This window comes from Pyrus communis, chromosome 6 (assembly GCF_963583255.1).
Source record: "Pyrus communis chromosome 6, drPyrComm1.1, whole genome shotgun sequence".
Lineage (NCBI taxonomy): Eukaryota > Viridiplantae > Streptophyta > Magnoliopsida > Rosales > Rosaceae > Pyrus > Pyrus communis.
Window position 1 is genome coordinate 5,497,562 of NC_084808.1, and position 20,217 is coordinate 5,517,778.

At 38.8% G+C, this 20,217-nt stretch overlaps 1 protein-coding gene across 2 annotated transcripts; it reads right to left on the reverse strand.

The window, feature by feature from the left end:
* Positions 1–7,062: 7,062 nt before the first annotated feature.
* On the reverse strand, positions 7,063–16,602 carry LOC137737210 (uncharacterized). 2 transcript variants are annotated; one of them, XM_068476628.1, is made up of 4 exons: positions 15,159–16,602; positions 8,675–9,511; positions 8,422–8,611; positions 7,063–8,151 (listed from the first exon to the last, which is right to left on the reverse strand). In XM_068476628.1, the coding sequence occupies exons 1-4, from the start codon at positions 15,234–15,236 to the stop codon at positions 7,664–7,666; spliced, it is 1,593 nt and encodes a 530-aa protein (XP_068332729.1). In that variant the 5' UTR covers positions 15,237–16,602; the 3' UTR covers positions 7,063–7,663. The 2 variants fall into 2 exon arrangements, with proteins under 2 accessions (XP_068332729.1, XP_068332728.1); XM_068476627.1 differs by having other exon boundaries at positions 8,422–9,511.
* Between the last annotated feature and the right edge of the window lie 3,615 nt (positions 16,603–20,217).

Consider the following 20,217-nt stretch of genomic DNA (forward strand, 5'->3'; position numbering starts at 1 on the left):
CTGAAATTGACACTGGCTTCTTGTGGTTAATAATTGTAATTTCACTTAAGATGAACACCGCGTCTTAAGGGTTGCATGGTTTCTCAAAGGGTTTTCATAAAGCATAATGAGTCTCTCTTGTTCAGATTTGATCCGAACGTTCGGATGGAGTGCATGTTAGATATACGTTCTATGTGAGGTTCCAAGTAGAATATAAATTAGAAAAACCTAACCTTCAAAGTGGCATGTGTAGATCATAAGTAATTGGTAAAAATGCAAATGATTGCTAGGTGATGGTGGAACTCTAGTACTTTTATAAATTGGTATTTTAAAAACTGTTTCTTTTTCTTTGAACTTTATTATTGCATATTAGTTTCTTTTATTAATTAAATTCGTTTTAATTTAAGTAGGTTATAAAATCAATCATCTCAACGTTTTGCTTTATAATAATTAATTGGAAATTAGTTTGCTTCGATTTATTTAATAATCCTTGTGGAGAACGACCTTGCGAGATCCATTTATACTACAATAACTTTGTCATTCTTGCAAGTATTATAGGAGTTTTTAGCCCGTTTGCGTGTGTGGTAAATTTTCTATCAACTGCTAGAAGCAACCTCAACGTTCTGGGACTATCCTCCAGGATACCATTGTGATCCACCAGCTGGATATGACGGATATGGCGAGTAGCCTCCTGAATACTGAGCGTAACCACTCTGCTGATATGGATCATGTGGGTATTGATAATGTCCTCTAGAATATGGAGCTATATCACCTTGATAATGATATGCTCCACCATAACCCATCTGAGTATAAACCCTAGGTCTTGGAACCTTCTGAATAAGGACTGGGTGGTGGCAAAGCAAATGGCTGGGGCTTCTGCTGGTTCTGTGGGCACTAGATAGCCCGATGTCCCATCTGACCACAAATAAAACATCCACCTCTGTTGCCCTGTCTACACTCTCCAAAATGTCGACTATTATATCTACGGCAAAATGGACCACCAGAACCATCGAAATCTCTTTGTCTCTGAAAGCAGGAACCTCCAGAACAGCCGCCCATCTGTGGCGCCGTGGAACTCGAACCCCCACTAGAAGAACCAGAACTGGCACCACTCCTCTTAAAACTTTGCGTCTTGCGAGGTCCCTGAGATGACTGACCTTTATCTTTATTACTATTTTCTTCTGAATATTATCTTTTTCTTCCTCTTCTTCACTGTCACTGGGCATATTTCAGAATCCTCAACCCGCAATAAAATCTCGTAAAACTCCTAATATGTAGAGCAGGGAGTCGTGGTCGCCATAGAACACCACTTCTTTCGAGTACCCCACTTGAATCGTCGAAGCATCTAAGCATGATTCTCAGCAATCTCCAGACAATACCGAGATAAATCAATGAACTTTCTATAGTACTCATTAGTTGACATTTTCCCTTGCTTTAATTGTGTGAATTCTGGCCTCATATGATCTAAATACTCTGGGGGTACAAATCTCTTCTGGAATAATCGCTTAAAAACCACCAAATCTGCAACTTCTTCCGGTGACAACTAAAAAGATTCTTGCCTCCACTAGGATTAGCCCCCTTACCCAAAAACCAAGTGGTTGTCTCGAACCATCTATCCTCGGGGAAATTCCCATGTCACTGCATCACTTGATAAGTTTTCTCGACATGGTTAAGCCACTGCTCGGCTCCCTCGGGCCCCTCATTACCCACGAATTTATTCAACTTTAAATTATAAATTGTTTCCAGAGGAGTCCTCTGGGGAGGGCGCAATGAAGACTGAATGGCATTAGGAATGGCCTCACCCAATTGGCCAATATCAGGAAAGTTAGATTCAGAGGAAGTACATGGCTCTCTTCGAGGCGGCATGGTTCTGACATAAGACATCAAAATGATTAGAATACTCATAAAAATACGCAGGATTGCCAAACCCGGCTCTGATACCAAACTGACACACCCCAACCTAACTCGAAGCATGCTGGCCGTCACATGAAGGTAACGTAGCCATGAGCGCAGTGCGGAAGTGGTAATGATACGAAAGTGTGAGTAATTAAAAACCCAAACTAACTACTTTACACTAGGTAAGTATAGAACTGCGAGTGAAGATGTTAAAAACATGGATACACATCCTTAGAGCATAGATAACCTAAGTTCAGTCCAGCAGGCTAAATACTAATTATACAAGATATGAAAGAAAACCCTACATTACTTGGAGTCTGTCAGAACCACCATAGAGTCCTCGTGAGCCACCAACACGAACGTCTTACTAGAACCTGGAGGGGCGCAAAATAGAAAACGTGAATGGGAAAAAACAAAGCTTTTAAAAACCTTTTCGCTTTTCAAAAGTAATAACCCCTCATCGTAAAACCTGTATAATTTCCCAGAAAATAGTACTATATACATATAAAGAAATCAGGTTTGAGAGCAACGAAAACCAAGTATATGCCATGTCACTATCTCAGCAGTAAATATGTAAGCTATGTGATATAAATCAATGCAAAAGTGATATGCCAGCTGGAGCCACCTAATGTGACCTGTACAACACTAAACCTGCACACGAGTCTGAACCACCTAATGTGGTCTGTACGACAGGCTAGGTGTAAATAAGTACGCTCAAGTGCTACGATCACGTGAAGGTTGTGAGACGAATCGCAGGTCACCTACGAGTTGGACCCACCTAATGTGGTCTGTACGACAAGCTGGTACCTAACTTGGATCCAAGCTGAGCATGCGATGCAGGAGGTGAACGATCACGTGAAGGCTAGGCCCTGGCCATGGGCGGAGCACTAACACCGGGGTGCAGGACAATGAGCTCTACGTGCATCAACTCATAATCAACTACCATGCAACCATACCGTCAATATACATTCACTTGAACTTACCTGGGTCTCCGCAACATCGTGCAATATTATGCAAAGCTATACTAATGCATGTGCTAAAATGTAAAGCAAACATGACATGGCACTTTAAATGAAGTTCCATTTAAAACAGTTTCTAGGAAACACACACACACACACACACACACACACATATATATATATATATATATATATATATATATATAAACCAAAAGCCCACTCACTAGTATGTAGCTGGGTCGTAACCCTCGAGTCTTGCCTGGCTACGCTCGTCCTCCGGAAATGTCTCACCTATATGTGAAACAACTATTTTAACGTTAATTTTAAGCACATAACCAAAACTGTGTAATAACTTCTCATACGTTGCTCAATTGGGGTGTTTGAATATACCATCGTGGCCTACTCAACACCACGAGCATCCCCATATTTTTAGAATAATTTTTCGATGTCCCACGCGCCCTCATGCACTGGCCAAGGCATGGCCACACGTAGGCGCATGCCTGGCACACAGACGAAATCTTTAACAGCGTTAGGGAATATTCCGTTAAATAACAGCATATTCCATCTAAAAACTAACAGTGATACCTCGCCGGAGCCGCCGCCGGCCGCCGTCTGTTACGCCGGAAACTGGAAAAACTTCGATATCTTCTTCAAAACTCAACCAAATTCCATGAATTTTATATGGATTTAAAGCTCTCAAGAAGGACAACAAATCCTTACCTCTTAGAGGTCCTAAACCCGATGGAAAATGGTCAAAAAGTCCCTCAAAATTCTGACAAAGTCTGCAACTCAATGAACCCGCGTGTCTCGATGTCTAAAACACTTCAAAATGACACCAAAGTGTTAGGGAAACTAGGGAAGCACCTTCTTAAGCCTCAAAACCAATTAAATGACCCACGATCACGTCAGATTCATTTTAACTCCTCACCAGAGTTTCTGAAATCCAAGGTTTTCGGGGTCAACTTGCTTAGTAAGTGGTATCACGAGACTCTAGAGCTCAAAAGGAGTATAAATAGGAAATTCTCAAGATCGATCTGTAAGGTTTTGATGGTGTATGAAAGTTGTAGAACTCAGTTGTACGGAAGGGAAGGAAAGATTGAGAAGAGAGGAGCGAGAAGGGCTTGCACGTGTCTATGTATATGTGTGTAGTCATGGGTTTGCCAAAAGAAAAAGAAATATAAGGCCCTAATTTGGCTACCGTTACGAATCCAATTTGGCCCTAACTCGCGTCAACACGCTTGTGATGATGCATACAATTTAGTTACGTCACCGAGAAAAATACTTTAACACTATATACATACATCCACGTTGACACACCCCGACCTAAATCAGGGCGTGCTAGTCATCACGTGAAGGTGACGTAGCCAAGTGCGCAGTGCGGAAGCAATATTAATATAAGAAATGCGAATAAATAAAAACCCAGCTAACTAGAGCACTAGATAAGATAAGGTGCAAGACGAAATAAGTGTGAATTCACAACCAGAGCATAAGTAGCCTCAGTGCAGTCCAGCAGGACGAATACTAATTATACAACACCAAAGGTAATCCCACAATGGTGATAATCTGTCAGAGCTACCGTGGATTCCTCGCAAGCCACCAAAAGCACTCTTAACTAGAACCTGAAGGGGTGCAAAACAGAAAGTGTGAGTGGGCAAAAACAAAGCTTTTCAAAACCATTTCAATTATCAAAGATAGTAACCCCTCGCCGTAAAACCTATATAATTTCCCACAAAATAGAGTACATATCTATACCACAACCCTGCTCAAAATAGCTAAATTCATAAATATGCCATGTCAAATATCTCAGCATAAAACAATGTAAGCCAGGTGTTATAAATCAATGCAAATGATATGTCAGCTGGAGTCACCTAACGTGACCTGTATGGCTCAAATCCATATCTCAACAAATATACCTTCACACGAGTCAAAACCACCTAAAGTGGTATGTACGACAGGACTAGGTGTAAACAAATACGCTCAAGTGCTACGATCACGTGAAGACTGTGCGAATAATCGCAGGTCACCTACGAGTCGGAACCACCTATAGTGGTTTGTACGATAGGACTGTGCACCTAACTTGGATCCAAGGTAAGCGTATGGTGCAGGAGGTGAATATCACGTGAAGGACTGTGCCCTAACCACGGGCGGGAGCACTAACACCGGGGTGCAGGTTTATGAGCTCTCAACACATCTCACATAATCATCAATTTACATAAACAATTTACAACTCACCTGGTACTTACCTGAGCTTCCACAGCGTCAAATCACATTTATGCATACCATATTAAGTCAATGATCTACGTATAAATCAATATGTATGGCATTTCTAAATATAATTTCATTTAAATCGATTTTCTGGGAAAACTCTCAAGTATATAGGTATATACGGAAAACCAAAAGCCCACTCATTGGTATGTGAAAGGGTCTTGCCCCCAAGCCTCAATTGACTGCGCTCGTCCTGAGGATAGGTCTCACCTATATGCGAAACATCTATATAAACGTTAATTTAAAGCACATAAACGAAACTAGCTAATAACTTCTCATACATTGCTCAAATGGGGTGTTTGAATATACCAACGTGATCTACTCAACACCACGACATCCCCATATTTTTAGAAAAAATTTCCGACCACCCATGCGCCCTCATGTGCTGGCCACATGCAGGCACGTGCCTGGCACACGTACGGAAACCCTAACGGCGTTAGGGAATATTCTGTCCAAAAATGGAATATACCGTTAAATATTCCTGACACCGTTAGTATATTCCGTCAAAGTTGATGGAATATTCTCCTTTCTTCTCCGGTGGATGGCCAGACTACGCCGCCGGCCACCACCTATGTCATTGGAAACTGGAAAATTTTCAAAGCTTGATATCTGTGCCATTTCTCAACCAAATTTCATGAAATTTGTACCAAAATGAAGCTTAGGACGAGACGAACACAATCTTACCACTTTGGGGTCCTAAAACCAATGGAATCTCGCTGGAAAAATTCGAAGAAACCGACCAAACCCTGCAATTAAATAAGCCCGAGTGTTCTTACGTCAAAACCACTCCAAGATTGAACCCACATGCTAGAAAAGCAAGAGTATTACCTTCTTAAGTCTCAAAATCACGTCAGAAAATCACCCCTCACCGGAGTTCGGGTAACTCGAGTTCCTGTGAACCGTTCGTCGTCCCAAAGGTACCACTCAACTCGTGAAGTCATAAGGAGTACGATGGTGGTCTTAAACAACTCGATTTGTGAAAGATGACGAGAGTTGAGGAGATGACCATACGAGTGTACGGACGAATGGAAAAATCCGAGAGGGAGGAGAGAGAGTCAACGGGATTGGATGTGTGTGTGTGTGTGTGAGTGTGGTCCAGTTGGCAACCAAACAAAATCAACAAAATCTTACTTCCAATTAGGTCCAAAAAGTTAGGAAGAAAAATAGATTGGTCCAAAAGCTTAGCCATTTACTTACACAACCACACAATGTTCAAGGGCAAAATCGTCATTCCACGCCATCGATAAAAATAATTCGGGACGGGCAGTCACACACGTCACTAAGCCTCGAGGACATAATCGTCATTTCCACACATTCGAGGATAAAATATATATTCATTCGGGATGGGTCATCACACTAAAACTTCACTTGTAATTGAGAGGTTTTAAGTTCAAATTTCGAAAACGGCAAGCTCACAATTAATTTATTCTCCTATCCCCTTGGTGTAAATATATCATTGTGTTAAAAAATGAAAATTAATTTGGGAAATTTCAGAACTTCATAATTTGATTTATAAGAAACGTTTGTGCCACCCTTCAATAATTTTATATTCTTTAAATTCTTCGTGGAATTCCTACTCAAATTCTTCGTGCTCAATTCCCAGAATTTCATGATTATGATCAAATCTGTTAATATTATGAATCACTTTGTAACTATCATATTATTGTATTTTTTAAATTCTTCGTGGAATTCCTCCTCAAAATCTTCGTGCCCAATTCATAGAATTTTGTGCTTATGATCAAAATTGTTCATATTATAAATCACTTTGTAAAGATCATATTATGAGTCACTGTAGTCCCAATCAATTGTTTACCGTTAGAAGACTAAACAATCTCATATTATCATTTTTCATTTTTTTTTTTTTTTTTTTTTTTTTTTTTTTTTTTTTACAGAAATGATCTTTACAAAATGATTGATAATACGATCAATTTCAATCATAAGCACAAAATTATGTGAATCGGCCACAAAGAACCTTGAGTAGAAATTATCGCCCTGTAGTCTACTACATTTCACGTGCACCAACTTTGAAACTAATTCTACTTGTAAACTCTTCTTCTATCTGACATTTCATGTAAATAGGAGCTGTTCTATGTTACAAACCAAAATTGTGGCGGAGTTGCAAATATACCACATCTAGTTTTCTCTTAAACGCTCAGTTAGAGTGGGCTTATCAGCTCCTAACCAAATCACAACAAAAAATGCACAAGCCTTATATATATCTCTCTCTCCCTTCCTACGCAACCCCCTTTCACTTGGTCGCGTTATGAAACTTTCCGTTTTCAATGAATTAGCTGTTGGGGAACCACCCCTTGAATCCAAATAGCCAGCCCGGTCCCGGAGCATGCCCTGACGTGTTGAGTGTGTCCGGTGACGTTTGAGTGACATTTGTGTTTGAGACGTGTTGAGTCATGATCACTGCAACAGTGCAATCACAGATGAATGCAGCTAAAAAACTCAAAACAATCCAAGGTGCCCAGACGCCTTTCTAGCTTCACTCTCATGTGGTCCTATCAAGGGTTTGCCCGCACCAGAGTTACGAGTTGAAACATGCCCATTTGAGTTGCTCAATATGGAATGACATACGGCAGAGCATGTACATCAGCTGATTCTATCCGCAGGACCTCTGACCATGCCTTAGGTGTCTCCTCAACCTTTGAAGATTCCACCTTGGGTTTCTTTAATTGGGCATCACTGCACCCAAACAACCAATCTTGATCGTCATGATCAGGCATTTCATCCAATTTCGGAACCAAATACACATGGCTTAGATATCTGGAATCCGGATGGGGTGGTTTCATGCATGCTTCAGCAATAGGAACAGCCTGTGTAGCTGTAGATGTTGGCTTGGTAGTGGAGACAGCCAATAACGGAGCTTCACCACTACCATTTATCTTGCGGTCCTTAATGTCCACCTTAATGTCATTTGCTGTACCCAGCCTATCTGACACATATGGGATGGAATTTTGGCAAGGTCCTAGTGTTCTTCCATTTACCGGCAATTGATGAGAGGATGAAGAGGGTCTCGACAGTTTACTGGGCCTAATATCGTTGGCTGTAAGATGAGAAAGGGAAGCATCAATAGTCAACTAAGAACAAAAATTACCAAAGTTTGAACCTGCTAGACAAAATTGATTCAATAGCACTGCCAATCAACTGATACCAAACTGAAAAACATTATTCTGAATCAAAAGAAAGAAAGGATAGCAAAGTGGACCTACAACCTCCCTCAGTTGCAGGCCAAAAGAGGCCAACTTGTGTTTGACAACTACATAGCATGATTGGGCTGCAACGATGATACTTAACGTCATAAAAAAGAACTCACCATGCACAACTCCATTCGTCTGTATGTCCTTTCGTTTCTTAAGATTTCCATCAGCACCAGCAGTTTCGTTGCTGTCCTCTGGAAGCTGGGAGGTTATAACACTATGGGAATCTATGTGATCCTCTTTATCCCTCTTTCTTAATTTATCTGGCTCTGCATTCTTAGTTTCATTTTTCTGCTTTGCTTTCTCCTCCTTTTTCTTCTCTTTATATGGCTCTCCATTCTTAGATTCAATTTTCTCCTTTGCTTTCACTTCATTTTTCTTCTCTTTATATGGCTCTCCATTCTTAGATTCAATTTTCTCCTTTGCTTTCACTTCATTTTTCTTCTCTTTATCTTTGTCCTTGTCTATCCCTTGTTTTTTCTTCTCTCTATGTTTGTCCTTGAGTTTGTCACCACCTTCCTTCTCTTTGGTCTTTTCTTTTCCAACAATCTTTCTATCCACATTGATCGCCAATGGTCTGGAAAGTCCAACTTTAGGTTCAACCACACCAAGAAGGTTCTGAACCATCGTGTTCCCACTAACCTGTGCTGCCCCCCTGACTCCTTGCCCATCTCTCCTTCTGTCATCAACTCTCCTGTCCTTGTTCTTTTCCTTAACTTTGGCCAAAATGTCAGTACCCTTGGTCAGCAATCTGACCATCCCATCATCCTTGTTTCCGTCTAATTCAGTAATATTCTCAACCAGATGGTTACCACTTGCCCTGGCCTCATGTTTACTCCTCGTACCCAACTCCACTGATACAGAATTCTGGTTTTGCTCAGCCAGATGATGGTACTGACCGAGTTTCTCTGCCGGATAACCTCCAATTTTCCCCGTAATTCTCTTGTCAATACAGTTGCCTTTGTACTCTTTCTGAATGTATCTCTCTTCACCATGACCCTCGTTTTTTCCTGGAACTCTCTTCTCATCTGAGGTACTAATTTTGTCTTTAACCAGGTCCCTGTCTTTCTCCTTATCCTTCCATTTGTCTCTCTTTTTTTCCTTCTTGTCTTTCTTTTCCCGATGCTTTCCATCACTTTTTTCTTTACTCTGTCTCTTCTCTTTGTCCTTCTTTTCCTTCTTATGCTTCTTTTCTCTGTGCTTCTCCTGTAATTATTGAAAAGTTATAAAAGATAAAAGGTAAGGATATATGATCAAGAATCATAAGACATATGTACTATTAGTATTACGAGGAAGAACTGTGTTCCAAGTTAGTTTATTAAAGATTTAATAGACAATGAGGACTTGCTTGCAAGAAATGCCACGAAAATGAACCATAACTAAACCTGATGTCAACTGATATGTCCACCTTCCAAAAGGTACCCCATACCCGTAAAGATCCTTACATTCCTTTTCAAAAGATCCCAAAAACCAGAAAAGAAGAAGGGATAACAAATGTTCGCAGTTTTCAAATAGTCAAATACATAGTTTTTGAAGAGAAGGGAGGGAGGGGGGGGGGGGGGAAAAACATTCTGTGAATAGTACAAAAAGCAGTGTCACTCTAGTGCATCGGAAGCACAAAATTGTACTATGCCAAGAACCACCACCCACTAAATCATTGCAACGTGAGAACCACAACAAGATTGTTTCCTCAGACAAAATTTCAACATTTAAATAGAAGGAGAAGAAAAAAGCAAGATGGTGCAGAAATAAGACATACAAAGGCAATCCACCCCAAAACCAATGTTCAAGACTAACAAAACAGGAAAAACAACCAAGAAAGAAAATCAGAACATTTTAAATACAAACCAATAATAAAAGACTGATCATCAAAAAAACCATTATCACCAAGATAAAGGAGGTGCAATGCACGGAAACTTCTTTGCTTCATAGCCAGCTTTCTACGCAGTGTCCACCACAGAATATAGTTTACAATTATCCATATTCCCCAGTCTCCCAGTCATCAATCATCTCCTATCCTACCATATAAAAAGAACCAGCAATCCAAAGACTTAGTTACATTATCAACTGCCTTTTGGCATTGATTTATTATTATAAAGAACTTTGCCTTTCGTCAACAAACAAAAAATAAAGATCCGTGCCTTTTCTAACCCTAAATTTAATGCAAGCATTTTGCAATGGTACTACATCACTATAAGTAAAACTGTATTTAAATAACACACAATAGAAAGAAAAAGGGATTACAAGCAAGCCCAAGGAAGTACACAAACTGAACCCTAAAGAGCGAATACAAGAAGGTAAAGAGCTCCATATATTCTAAAAATATGGAAAGCGAAATCTTCCCAACGCATTCAACCGATCAACATAGCTATTAAACTAGTATCAAATTATCAAACACTGAGAGGAGCCAGAGCTAATCAACTTGTGAGATTAAAGTTCATTTAATATGCATTCAACACCTCCACACTACAATGAGGGAGTAATGCCATGCTAATTAAATGTAAAACTCCATTTGTCATCAACAACATTAATAGTGATTTGTCTCTTTGCCTGAAACTCCTGACCAGAAACTTCAAAAGCTAGCAGCTCCTTTCGGACTTTCAAAAGCCCTCTTCAATAAGTACGCGTAAAAAAAGGACAAACAAAATTCTCGAGCAAAAATACACAAAACCTTGGGATATCTCCTTCAAAGTCGCATGCAAAAATTTCTAGCTTAAAAATGGTCAAAAACCACCTGACTTCAATTCTCGTTCTTAAACTTCCTAACACTGTCAGTTTTGAAGGCCTCGAGCCAAACAAATATCATGACAAACGAAATGCTTGTTAGGCCACTAGGTGAGTAATGCAATATCTTTTTATTGCAAGTTCTAAAACAAGGCTTATATTCTTATAACAGTTCCCTTCAATGGTGAACCAGGAGCAGAAAACGATAATGATCAGACATTGGTTGTCAGAACTATAGAATCACCAAAAGAAAGGCATAAAAGCATAAGGAAGATTATTGGTCAATTTGCTGTACTGTATGTGGAAAAATTATTTAGCACAAAAAAAGAGTAATTAAAAACCAAAATTTCAAAGCAACCGGTAAAGGCAAGAGAAAAGCATTGATGAAAGAAGAATATCTAGCTCATCCAACGATCCAAAAAACTGTTCTGTTCCCCTACACCTTTCTCATTTTTGTCTTTTCTCATTCACTTTGAGTATATACCTATACTCTTTTTTTTTCACTCTCCAATCACAGAGCTGCTCTTCATCTTCTGTTTTCTACCTTTTCCACTTATAGACAAACCAACCAATAAGGACTGTGCTTTAAGGAAAACATTTTATTGTGATTCATCAGAATCCGCTTCCGGAAAAAAAATCTTAAAACAAAACTCCTACAAAATCACATAACACCTAAGTCACCCCTGTCAAATGCACACATAAAACACAGGCACCAATTGCAATGTCTATTGAACATTAATTTAGGATTAACTTGTGCTAGATATTTAACTTTCTTTACTCTTCATATGAAGCAGTTATGGATCAATATAATGAAGAAGAAACCCAGTTTCTTAGGTTTTCCCAGTTTAGTGGATCATCACAACACGTCCCCATTCCAACGTCCCAATTGTACTTGGGTGAGTAGGAACAGGGACATGGTGTGAGCCATTCCAAAGAAAGGAACTTCAAAGAAAAAAAAAAGGTGGTAATCGGATTTAAAGGAAACTCCAGTGACAAGGTTTCTAACACCTTATCCTCTGAATATGAAATGAAAGAAAACAGACACAATCATCAACCAGTTAAACGTTATACAGCAAGTTAACACATACTTCATATGATAATAACAAGCAGCAACTAGAATTTAGAGCAATTTACCAGGGATACAATTTATACAAGATAGGATGAACAATATATATGGTTACTAAAGAAGGAAAACTCCAGGGGGGGGACCAAGAAAGGAGGATGAAGAAATCAAGACAAGTAAATAGGGAATGAGAAAACAGAAAGGAAAGGAAGACTGTACAACATGATAAAGGCCGCAATTCACAAAGTAAAGAAGAATAAAAAAAAAATTACTGATCATTCCAAGTTTTGGTTTAAAAGAAAATCACAGAACCCAACAGTAATGGCAGGCTAGCATAATGTTAAACAGTGACCCTCAATCTAAATATCAAAGTTGCAAAAGGCTTAAGTAATAATATGTCCGTTCTTTCTCCAGAAAACATTTAGGCTTAAGTTGGCACGATAATCTCAGAGAACGCAATTCAGGAAGAGCAACAAGAAACAGGCAACAATTCAAAGTAATTATAGCCAGACCCAATTAGCATCCTACATGTTTTAACTCTGTGTCTGCTAAATTCAAATTGTACAGTTGCCAATTTGTACTCTAAAATTCTGTCAACAATCATTCTCCCCATCTCTGCCAAGGCTTTAAGAGGACATTCAAATTTCTGCACCAGAAGATTGTGCTTACCAAACAATTGGGGGAATTATTGTTTTATGCCAAAAACTGGTATTCAATCTTAGAAAAATACAAACTCAAATAGAAAACAAACGCCCACATGAAAACACGTATGTGACATATCCTAGAGTTCTTTGTGGAGCACATTCTTGTGACAGTTTTTTCATGTTCTTGTTTTCTCTCCTTGGTTCTACTTTTAAGACAAATGGAAAGATTTTATTGATATGCTCAGGATCTAAGTACAAAATATAGTGTCAAGCTGCCCAGCAGAATGCATAAAAACCCCTACCGACCAGCTACAGCATACAGAAAACTGTTGAAAACCCCGCACACTAGACCTTGTTCTTTGATGCAACAAACGGCAATAGACTAAACTAGCAAATATTAGAAAACTTAGAAACACACAAGAATTATACTGGTTTGGCAGAACTTTTGCCTACGTCCAGTTGTGATTTCTCTAGGTAGAGAAATCATAGCTCCTTTGATTAATAATAAAGATTACAGAACTTTTGCAAACCCTAGAACTAATCTCAAAACTATTGGCTGTCTGGCTATTTTCTTTCTCAGTAAAAATCAGCCTTGCCGCACCCTATTTATAGACATAGGGTTGGCTTACATGTCCCAAGGCTGATTGAACTCCTATTTCTAAGTGGATTAGGAAATTACACTTATCCAAATCCAAATAGACTTCTAGAAATCCAAACCTAAATTGAACAAGGAAATTGAAATTCTTTCATAATCCCTCTAGGACAAGAATCGGTATACCTCAAGGTTTCCAAAAACAATCCTAAACCAACTAGGACGTATTTGACGAGCCAAAATCCTAACAAAAACAACGTTCAATAGTAACATTATAGTGAAAAATCTAAGCTAGAGAGAGAGAGAGAGAGAGAATTTAAAATATTTGTGAACTCCACCCCACATGTATAAGGACAAAAAACATTCTCCTAAAAAATCCAGGAAATTTGAGCCTACTGAGGCCCAAAACAAATTCTATCCAAGAACCTCTTCATCAGATAGACTCCCAGAGCACAGACCAAAACTGGACCTTATTCCATAGCTCCTCAACCCCCACTCCACCATAGCCTTCAAAAGCCCTTATTTCTTTCCGTCCAGACCACATAAATCAAAGCAAGAACCAAACACCTCCGTATTTCTTGCCCCTACTAATACTCAATAAAAGGCAACAAAGAGAGAAATTCCTCCATTTCAGCTTCGTTCAGATTCCTTCCCCTAATATTTTCAGAACCCTATTACTTCTCAAAACAAATGCATAATTTTGATATCTCCAAATTCACACTTGCTCCCCAAAACAGTTTGTGTGCCAAGTTTTAATGTAATCATATGACGAGGAATAGATGATCTATACTTTCAGGTTATTTTTGCACATGATGCATCAATGCTGGGCAAGACTAGGCCTCCTTTGAATAATGTCACAAGTATTAGCTCCACTTTGAGAAATAATTCAGGCCTATAAGATGAAATCGGGGACTGGACGAATATGACTTGAGGGTATGTTTGACTAGCTGGTGATTTGTATTGGAATCCCAAAACTAAGCGAGACCCATCAGCATTGTTCAGTATAACTTCAGTTTATACATCAAAACATATCATCCAGATGCAGTTGCAATATGATCATCCTAGCACTAGAAAAGAAAAGGGCCTTGGAGTACTAAACCAGCATATAGAGCAACGTAAACCATTGCTGATTCAACATGACCCCATCGAACATGAATAGAAAATGTTCCCCTGGACACCAGGTGACCAAGGAATGGATGGACACTAACCCTTCGATTTGATATCAAAGGTTGAGATTCAACCATGAAAACCGCCACCATCTATTCTCTGTCCCCGATATCAAATCCAAATTTGGGTACCATAAATTCTTGGTAAGAGCAGGACTCGAACATGAATGGGAGTAAACACATCAACCTGATAGTCGGTAATTAGTGGAAAACATTTTATGTTTCTCAATTAGCTCCTCATATTCCAACAAACTGAACAAGTAGTTGTTAATCCAATAAATTTTCACTTCAACACGCAGGTGAGAAAAGCATCCAACAAATGTAATTGATTACATATTAGGACAAAATGACCAGTTTTTCCCAGCAATTACTGGACTCTAACTGGCACCTATATCTTTAGTTACTCCATATTTACAAATTTTATGTGTTCCTAAACCACAGCATTATTTTAATTGACAATTTTCAGGCATGACAGACAGAAACTTTGCATATCGATAAGTAAGCCATACTAGTTAACTGCAGGAAGTAATCATATTCACTTGTATGCGCCTAACAAATGATTACTTCATTTAACCTTTTTTATCTTTTCGATAAATCATGTCCATAATGAATGCTATACGAATTAAAAGATATTAATGAAAAAATAAAAGGAGAGAATTTTAACCTTTTTCAGCAAGTCCACATCATCTGTCCTAGCCTTTTTTTCATATCCGGGTGGAGGAAATGGAAAGCAGCGCGACATTGCATAAAGCCTGACAGTACCAAAAACCAGTATCTTCCAAAGAAGAAAAATCCTGAATTAGTTTCCAGTAACACTGTTCCAGAAAGGGAACGAACCAGCAACTATGCTCCTGTCCATGCACCATGTCCCCGCATTCATTCCCAGCACAAAAAATCTGCTATTAGCTTCTCAGTCACTTCAACCAATCCTTTAATCCTTTCCACACAGATGTGCAGGCAGGTAAATCAGATATCACACCAAACTTACTTGAAAAATCAAGGCTCAACACAAGCACCACCTTAATGTAAACAACTGAACACAAATCTGAACAAAAATCCAACAAAAAAACCAAATGAACTAACTACTCCAGAAGATTTCTAAGAATTTTGTTCAAACTAAGTTAACCCGAACGGTTTCTTGAGAAACGAAAACAGTCCACTACAATCTAATCCTCTGTGTCGCCTTATGGGCCAATATAGTATCATCAGCTCGTCCTCATTACCAAATCCTAAAACCAAATTCATTCCCAGCTGAAGATCAAGCATGTAAAAGCAGCGAAAACCCAGATACCCTTTTGCTCCAAAACACCGATTTGGCAAGTCTCTGATCACTCCTGCACCGAATTTAATATGTACAATCTTCTTCCATGCTCAGAAAAACAATACTTTCCATAATTCTATGCAATCTCAGAGTTCATGTACTCACCCCGGCACTGCCCAATGCACAATTCCATTCGCCAAAAGATCGGAACGTATGGTCATTTGATGCGGGGCCGAGATGATCCCAATACTAACCAGTTCCTTGCACTGGACAAACCCTAATTAGTCCAAAACTGCAGAATTGGAGCAGTACCCAGTTGCGATCCAACAAAAACCCTAGAAATTTCCACCAAGACAGGAAACACCCACTATCAAAAACCCTAACCCTACCCCTCAAACAAATAATTAAGGGCAAAACTTCAAAATTTCAAGAAAAAGAAAAAAGAGAATCGACCCACTTCACAATTTCAATTTTTACTTTGTGGGTATGGATAAAAAGGGCAAAAGAGAGTGGATTCAAAGCTTCAATGAGAAAATCTTCGAAACCTGAATTCTGGATATTTGGGAAATAACTGGTGAGATTACCTCGTCCACTACAAAGTGGGCAATGCAGAACGACAGGAGATCTCTCTCTGTCTTTCTCTCTACCTCTAAATAATATAAGATACAAAAAGAGGAATGGGATAGATGATGATAAAGATAGCAGATTTGTTCTGTGTTTTGCTCTACTCCTCAGTCTTGAGAGTCTCTCTGGTGCTTTGTATTTTATAGGTGCTGTCCGAGCCTGAGTCTGTCCGACCCTCTCCGTGTGTTGTTTTTGTGGGATTTTGGTGTTTTATTTTTGTGGGATTTTGGTGTTTTAATAGAGAGAGAGAGAGTGTGAGTTGAGAATTGCGAAGTGAGAGTCTAGGAGAGAGATAAGGAGGGCAGCCATCCTGTTCCGATACTCTTTGTGAAGGTTTCGGAAATCATTTAATCGTATTTGTTCATCATATGTTATGTAGTCACAAATAATTTACTTAAAATTAAACATAAATAATATTTAAAAACTGGCCACACAATGTGTGATGAACAAACGCAATTAAAAAAGTCTGAAATCCTTACAAACAGGATTCGAGAGAATCTAGAGAACGTCCCCATTCGGCAGTAGAGGGGATTGAAGCACACGAATAAATTGGCGACGGAACACATGGTTGAGAGAGAGAGAGAGAGAGCGTCAGATATTGGAGCTCCATAAAATCCAAATCAAGTCCCACGCTCTCGATGCATTGTTTGTATTCCAAACCTTTGGATAGGACATAGGAGGGATAGTCAAAGCCAAGCTGTGTCCCAACTTTATGACTTGTACTTACGTTGGATGCTTTCTTTCCAAACTTAAATTTTACTAGTTTTCTTGAGTTATTCTTCACTTTTGCAAAGCAGAAGTTGCGGTTTCTTAAACTGGGAATCAATCGTGTTTATATGAACGGAAATTCATAGTTCCTCGTTAACATTAGTAATGGCAAGACGCAATTTTTTTGGAAAATTAAGTTTACTATTGAAAAACTATTCACCTCAAGAACAAAGTTTTACAAATAATGTTTACACATATGTTTCACGGAGCCAACATGACATTTGATGTGGTTGCTGAATTTAGACATTAGTGTAATCATAATTGTATTTGGTGTTTTCACAACTTTCTAGTTACATTACAAATTATGTACTACTATTACATGTCTATAAAGACTCTAGAGAATCCTTCTTGTAAATTCAAGCTTGTTCAAAAATTAGAAAATTAAAAATTAAAAGAACATTATTAATTAGAAAACTCGAAAAATAGTTTTTAATTTTTCTTTTCTTTTTCGGAAACTAAAAGTAGTTACTAAATGAGTTTTTTTCCGTTTCATTTCTTCTACGCATGAGCTTTACGAACAAAATATACTAAAACTCAAGTTTCACTTTTACGTTGATATGCTTAATATCCTATTTGAACTTTTTTTATAAGGAGTCCTTTAAGGAGTCGAGCTTGATTAATCCAAATACCATAGGTCTCTAGCTATATTGAACTAGTTTATTAGTGCTCAGTAATCACAATAATTTTATAAAGAATTTGTAATTTAAATAGTTATAAATATTTATCGCTCGAAATTCAGTTCTCTCCTCCCTTCCTTTCATTTATGTGAGAGTGTATTTAAGGAACACAAAGGCATACAGAAGTCAAATACTCGCATTATGTTGATAATGGTATTAAATATCCAAACCTATTTTCAGTTAAACATGAGCTCAAATATACAAAACATCAATTAAAAATAAGTTTTTCACGTATATTTATATGCATGATAGTTATGATTTATTTTGCTTCGCTCAACCCAACTTGGGAACAAGTTTTGTTTTGATATGATTGTATGACTAAACTATTTATAAAGATTCAAATCTATATAAAGATTCAAATCTATAGTCTTTTGTGGAATTAGAAATCAACAAAGCCCTAGCCACTAGCAGCAGTCGTACTTTTTCATTCCCCTCTTCTCTCTCTCGTCCCTTGCCTCCAGACTCCCTCCATGTCCCTTGTGACAACCCTTCCCGAAATATAATCTATTTTATCTTTGCTAGCGTGGAATGACAATTTTGCCCTTGAACGTTGTGTGGTGTTGTATAGTTTAATCTTTGGATGTGGACCAAATATGTTAAGTCCTAATGGTTTGGACCCAATTAAAACTTAGATTTTATTTGTTTTTGGTTGGTTGCAACCTAGAACACACACTCATACACACACATCAACTCGTTGACCCTCTCTTTTACTTCTTCCCTCTCGAACTTTTCTTCCATTTCCGTACAACTGTACGGACAACTCTCACTCTAACCCTTGCATGCACGGATCGACATCAATGAGGTTGCTTTTGTGTTCCTTGTGAGCCCAGGAGCTCATCCATATAGTTAGTTGGACGTGAAGACTTCATTTACTTGAGAACCAGAAAACCCCGATGAGGTCCACTGTTCATCCATCGTGATCGAAGAGGTTTTGTTGAGTTTGGAAGTGTTAGAGAGCCTTAGAACTTCTTCTCGAAGCTTAGGGAAGAATTTTGGAAGGTTTTGGACATTAGGAAGCTCGGGTTTGACAAGTTGCAAAGGTGGCCGAATTATCGTGGGTTTTTCCGGCGAGATCCTATTGGATTTAAGTCCTAAAAGTGTAAGGTTTTGTTCTACTTGTTGTAAGCTTCATTTTGGTACAAATTTCATGAATTTTGGTTAAGAAACGAGAAAGATATGAAGCTTTAAAGTTTTCCAGAAACCGGCGAAAATTTGATTTTCAGACGGCGACCAGCGAGGCTCGTCGAAGAAGGAGATGAATATTCCATCAGAGTTCACGAAATATTCTAACAGCATCAGGTAACGCCGTTAACTTCTGTTAAGCTTTTAACAGAATATTCCTAACTGCCGTTAACTGTTCCGTTAGGGTTGGCCGCGCGTCTGGCAGTGCCTTGGCCGGTGCGTGGAGGCGCGTGGGTGGTCGAAATTTTTTTCTACAAATATGAGGATGTTCATGGTGTTGAGTAGATCACGTTGGTGTACTCAAACACCCCATTTGAGCAATGTATGAGAAGTTATTAGCTAGTTTCGTTTATGTGCTTTAAATTAACGTTTTTATAGTTGTTTCGCATATAGGTGAGACCTATTCTCAAGACGAGCGCAGTCAATCGAGGCTTGGGGGCTACGACCCTTCCACATACCAGTGAATGGGCTTTTGGTTTTCCGTATATACCTATATACTTGAGATCTTACCCAAAAAATCGATTTAAATGAAATTATGTTTAGAAATGCCATGCATATCGATTTATATGTAGATCATCATTGAATTAATATAGTATGCATAAATGTGATTTGACACTGTGGACGCTCAGGTAAGTACCAAGTGAGTTGTAGATTGTTTATGTATTGATGATTATGTGAGATGTGTTGAGAGCTCATAAACCTGCACCCTGGTGTTAGTGCTCCTGTCTGTGGTTAGGGCACAATCCTTCACGTGATGTTCACCTCCCACACCATACACTCACCTTGGATCCAAGTTAGGTGCACAGTCATGTCGTACAGACCACTATAGGTCGTTCCGACTCGTAGGTGACCCACGATTATTCGTACAGTCTTCACGTGATCGTAGCACTTGAGCGTATTTATTTACACCTAGTTCCGTCGTACAGACCACTTTAGGTGGTTCCAACTCGTGTGTAGGTATATTTGTTCAGATGTGGATTTAAGCCGTATAGGTCACGTTAGGTGACTTCGGCTAGATGGATGAGCTCTATATTCAGCCGTACAAGTCACGTTAGGTGACTTCGGCTGACATATCATTTTGCATTGATTTATATCACCTGGCTTATATATTTTTATGCTGAGATATCCGACATGACATGTATATGAGGATTTTGTTATTCTGAGCATGGTTGTGGTATAGATATGTATTCTATTTTTTGGGAAATTATACA

What these genes read in the sequence shown, in the direction of transcription:
- LOC137737210 (XM_068476627.1), bottom strand. Translation starts at nt 15,236, where the DNA reads ATGTCGCGCTGCTTTCCATTTCCTCCACCCGGATATGAAAAAAAGGCT. An exon ending in ATGTGGACTTGCTGAAAAAG is followed by an intron (nt 9,512 to 15,158) that starts GTTAAAATTCTC and finishes CAATAATTACAG; the next exon opens with GAGAAGCACAGAGAAAAGAA. An exon ending in GACGAATGGAGTTGTGCATG is followed by an intron (nt 8,152 to 8,421) that starts GTGAGTTCTTTT and finishes CTCATCTTACAG; the next exon opens with CCAACGATATTAGGCCCAGT.